At 40.5% G+C, this 5,589-nt stretch overlaps 1 protein-coding gene across 1 annotated transcript; it reads right to left on the bottom strand.

Moving 5' to 3' along the window:
• Positions 1–404: 404 nt before the first annotated feature.
• Positions 405–1,337, bottom strand: LOC138785942 (olfactory receptor 11L1-like). Its single transcript, XM_069962447.1, has one exon. It carries the CDS (start codon positions 1,335–1,337, stop codon positions 405–407), a length of 933 nt encoding a protein of 310 aa, XP_069818548.1.
• Between the last annotated feature and the right edge of the window lie 4,252 nt (positions 1,338–5,589).

Raw genomic sequence — 5,589 nt, 5'->3', positions numbered from 1 at the left:
CCTCATAGGGAATTTTACAACAAGCAGGGAGACTTTGCGAGGAGTTTGTTCTCCCTTATATATTTTCTAGGACTGTCTTGTGGCAAGTAGGCAGGGACAGTGGGTGGGGTCAGCTTAGGGCTCACTGTCCGTGTCTTTTCAGACTGCCTTTGCCATACCTGATGCTAACAGGTATTAGCACAGAGTACTATGGAAATACTATGGAAGCAGGGACACTGCTAGATTCACTTGGCTGAGTGCTTCTTAAGGTCAATTATTAGGTCTGTAAAACATCCGAGCACATAGATAACACTCAAAGGGGGGGGACTAGATCAAGTTATCAGTCCAAAAGATTCAATAACAATCCCCACAGGACCTGGTCTTTTCATGTTTGTGGATTATCTGCATAGAATATTGTAGATGATTTACCAGGTCACTCGCTTATGAAGTGTTTCCTCTATGGCTTTTTTTATATCTTTATTCCTCAGACTGTATATAATGGGGTTGACCAAAGGAGTAAACACAGTATATAGCAGGGAGAGGATTTTACCCATGGTGAGTGATCGGCCTTTTGTTGGGAAAATATAAACGCTGAATAAAGTAATATAGAATATGGAGACCACAATGAGGTGGGAGCTACAGGTGGAGAAGGCTTTCTGTCTACCAGTACTGGATGGGATCCTTAAGATTGCTGAAACTATATAAGTATAAGACACAACAATGATTATAGCTGGAATGGAGGCAATTGGACCACCCAGGACATAAATCTCCAACTGAACCATGAAGGCATCAGAACATGAAAGTTCTAGTATAGGAATAGGGTCACAGTATAAATGGTCAATGACATTGGGGCCACAGAAGTTTAGCTTTGCTATTGTTATGGTGTAAATTAAAGTAGCAGAAAATCCAAGCCACCAGCAGATGAGGATCAATATCACACAATATGTACTTGTTATGATGGAGGAGTACCTGAGGGGATTACTGATGGCCACATATCTGTCATAAGACATCACAGCCAGGAGAAGACATTCAAATAGTTCTAACGTTGAGAAGGTATAAAACTGAGTCATACAGCGAATAAAAGTAATGGTGGCCCCATTATTCAGTAGGATGTGGAGCAGGTTGGGGACAATATCTGTGGATAATAAGATGTCACTGATGGAGAGTTGTGAGATGAAGAAGTACATTGGGGTGTGGAGGATCTTGCTGGTGGACACCAGGGTGATGATCAGGAGGTTCCCACATATTGTTCCACAATAAACCAAAAGGAACAGTCCGAACAGGGAAACTCTTAACCCTCGACTGACTTGAAATCCTAAGAGAAGGAACTCAGTAACCTCCGTCTTGTTGTTCTCCATTTTGTATAGAGGAAGGCTGGAGTTATAGTTTGTGTTATTTGTCATGGCAAAATGACTCTTACCATAAGACTCAGAGGGGCCTCAATATACGACCCATAGAAAAATGTTAGAATGGAATCTCTGTACTAAATACCTTATATTGTATAAAATGTGAGCGCTCTATAAAGTATACTGTAATATTATATTGTTACACTATTATAAAGAAAAGATCTACCCATAAGGTCCTGGAAAATATGTTGGTGCTTAATTGTATAAATGAATTGAATAAAAAAAAACTACATGAAACATCTAATAAAAAAAATCTGAAACCAGATAGATGCAGGTGTACTGTATGTGCACACAATATGCTGTATAACCTTGTAAGCGTATGTTCGTATATGGCCAATCTTACATAGCATGTCGGTGGATGAGTCATGCCAATTTTTAGACTTTAAAAGGGAATTCTCATGCCCTTAAAGTGAAGCTGTTTCAACCGACCATCGCCACCAAACTCTGGTACCGTTTCCTCAATGCATTCCTGATCCCAGGCTTGCCTTGTCTCCTTCTTTAGACGAAAGTGTGTGCTTGGGGGGGGGGGGGGGGGGGGTATTCTATTGGGGCTGGTGACCAGTAAGGAAAAATGTAAGGATCTGACAAGGGATTATATGTGATGTCTAGATGACATCGAAGAAAGAGTCAAAGAATCTCCGAGGTGGCCGGACTTCTGGGGTGTTCTTTGAATGTAGTGGTTAGTACCTAGCAATAGTAGTCCATGATGGATCATTGATACTGTACATGTAGTTTATTTAGTCCAATCACAGAGCGGTTACTGTAAAGCAAATAACTGCTTGCCGATTGCCATACAAACCACTGAAAATACCAACAATGGACATGTGAGCATCTGCACTAGAGCGTGGAGCAAAGTAAGAAGGGACATAGTCTGATTGGTCTTCTTTTCTATGATGGTGGCAGCTAGATGTGTGCGCGTCACTTACTGAAGAGGTGGCCAGTGTAGGCAGTGTGATGGACAATGTTATGATGGAGATCTTGTGTCCTGGCATCATGTGGATGTTTCTGTGACACCTACCACCTACCTAACCATTGTACACACCTAAACCGCCCTGTCATGGCAACAAGACCCCCTGATGTCAGTGACTCCTTTAATGTTTTATATATTTGCAGTCGTAATTAGGAAGTCTTTCATACATATTATTACATAGGTCATATAATAAAATATATGTCTTAGTTCATTCTCGGAATATTCTTCCGGTCGCTCTCAGGTCTCTGGGGGGGATGGGTGACAATGTTACACAGCAGCAGCGGCGTCAGCTTCTATGACCTGACCACCAGACCCCTGAATGTGAGACATTACCTGCCGATATTTATCTACAAGATGAAGACAAGGGAGCAGGTAGAAGAACTCCCCGGAGATATGTCTGATGAGTCTCCAGGGTGACGGTCAGCGGGGGAATATAGAAAGAAATCTATGTTTCATTATCACTGCCGTAGATTCCCGGACTAAAGGCTTCAGTTATTTACATTTTTTAAAAAATATACTTGTCCTTGTGACAGATAAATGACCAAATCAGAGGTTTTTTTTTCTTTTAAAAAGTTATATAATTACTGTATTTATAAAAGTTGTCTATGTGTGGTAACTAGACATGAGAAAACTTTTCAGTTTCAGAATTGTTTCGGCAGGTTTGTCAAACTGTAATGTAAAGTTTGGGTTTGTCCGAACTGAACTGTAAAGGAACTGCACTAAAAAAGCTTAATGATTATAGACGTTTAGCTGCTTTACTGTGGTTCCAAAAAATTTGATCATCATACTTAGCAGTCCGCGCTTACCTGGTTTCCTTCTTCTCCGAACCCCTACAGGTGCCAAAATCCTGTTCAGTTGATAACTGACAAGTGATTGGCTGAGCGTTCTGTCACTCTAGAGACAAGACTGACTGCTTGCTCTGCCAATCACTGTCCTCAGTGCTGTCCCTTTCCAGTCAGCCGGTGATTGGATGAGCGGGCTGTCACTCTCGTCTCTAGAGTGACAGTTTTCTCCGTCAATCACTGGCTGCGGCACTGTCCCATCTCAGTCAGTGATTGACTAAACGGGCAGAAGGCGGCTGAAGACATCATAGACCCAAAGTAGAACACAAGGGGAGCACGGACAGGTGAGAAAATCGTTGTCTTTTTTATTTTTTATTTTTTTTAGATGTGTGGTCGCCATATTTGCAAAACATTCACTTCAGTAGTTAACCAAACGTTTTTGCAAAGTTTGGAACAATTCTTGATGTAGGAGGATCAGTTCTCTCGTGGTAACCCAGGGGAATGTTCCTATTACCCCTGGTGTAGAGCGCTGGGGCAAGACTTAAATGTAAAGAGTCAGAGGAAGTTACAGAACAGGGAACTTTTACTGAACAGTTCTTAAAGGCACAGTGCAAGTATTATAGGGACCTTGTTCACAAGGTGCAGATTTTGATAGCTTGAGAATCTAGTTTGTCAGTTTTCCCTTTTTAGGTGCTTGGAATTTCTACTTTAGCAGGTAGACTGGGTTTTGATAAGTCTGTTCAGGACGTGACTTTATTGGCCTTCCCATTAGCGGTTAGGACTGGGCAAGTTGCAGCAGGGCACACAGGCAAGAAGCAAGCGGTTTGGAAAAAACTGTAAAAATAATAAAAAGATTATTCGCTGTAACCTTGAATCTCTCCCCCAAATATTGTGTACCAGAGTTGTTGGAGGACAGGCAACTGGATGATTACACAAACTTAGGAGTACAAGGAATGTTATTTGAGGCGAGGGAAATGACTGCCTCCGAATGGATTGACACCCCCAACACACACATTGGAGGAATTTCTGTGTAAAATGAATATAATAATTTGCTTAGAAAGTGGTGTATTTTTTTTCATTCTTAAACAGTGCTCTCTGCTGCAACCTCTGTCCAGGTCAGGAACTGTCCAGAGCAGGAGAGGTTTTCTTTGGGGATTTGCTACTACTGCTCTGGGCAGTTCTTGACATGGACAGAGGTGGCAGCAGAGAGCCCTTTGTCAGACTGAAGAAAAAAGTTTCTGTAGGACATACAGCAGCTGATAAGTATGTGGAAAATTAGAGATTTTAAATAAAAGTAAATTACAAAGCTATATAACTTTCTGAAACCAGTTGATTTTAAAATAGTAAAAGTTTTTTGCTGGTTAACCCCTTTAAATCCATCTGGTGCCGATGGTTGGACACTCCGGGATTACCCAGTACAATACTTCTGCAAATTTGCAGGAACGCATATCAGGTATTTCTCAACACCCTGTCAAGACAATAACTCATTTATATCCTACTAGAGATGAGCGAACCGGGTTCGGGTTTGAGTCGATCTGAACCCGAACGTTCGGTATTTGATTAGCGGGGGCTGCTAAACTTGGATAAAGCTCTAAGGTTGTCTGGAAAACATGGATACAGCCAATGACTATATCCATGATTTCCACATAGCCTTAGGGCTTTATCCAAGTTCAGCAGCCACCGCTAATCAAATGCCGAAAGTTCAGGTTCGGATGGACTTGAGCATGCTCGAGGTTCGCTCATCTCTATTTCCTACCCATTGTAATAATCCATAGATGTTCAATAAGTAAACATGTTACTTACAACTAAAGATACGGCATGGCTAGTTTGTAGTGATGAGCGAATAGTGAGATATTCAAATATTCAATATTCGTACGAATATCCCGCAAATATTCGAATATTCGATCCCATTAAAGTCAATGGGAACAAGTATTCGATTAGTGAAAAACATCTATTTGACCATTTGGAGGGTGAAACCGGAAGCTGGAGGGACTTGAACGCTTATCGAATATTTATCAAATATTCGCAGGATATTCGTACGAATATCGAATATTTGAATATCTCACTGTCCGATCGAATATCTATTCGCTCATCACTACTAGCTTGGTTGAACTGTTTCTCTTGTGTTTTGTATTGCACTGTTTAGTAATGGACACGTATGTTCTTGATATGTTTTTGAGAAAAAAGAACATTTGGATAGTGGACAATTGCTTTACAACCTAAACAATCTGGTGATTGACCCAGTATATGCACTTTATTATATGCATAATTGCATATAAATATTGTATGGTTGATATGGTAATATGCACAGTCTAATGCTATATAATTTTTTTCAACTACCCAATAAAGTCATGTATTACTAAAAAATTTTTGATTCTAAGAAATTAAGAATTTAATTGAGGATTCCCATAAGCTGATTATAAGTTACAGATCTCTATTTTCCTCTACTGAC

The sequence above is a fragment of the Dendropsophus ebraccatus genome, chromosome 1, assembly GCF_027789765.1.
Source record: "Dendropsophus ebraccatus isolate aDenEbr1 chromosome 1, aDenEbr1.pat, whole genome shotgun sequence".
Lineage (NCBI taxonomy): Eukaryota > Metazoa > Chordata > Amphibia > Anura > Hylidae > Dendropsophus > Dendropsophus ebraccatus.
The sequence above is the reverse complement of the archived record's forward strand: the minus strand, read 5'-3'. Positions and strand labels throughout refer to the sequence as shown.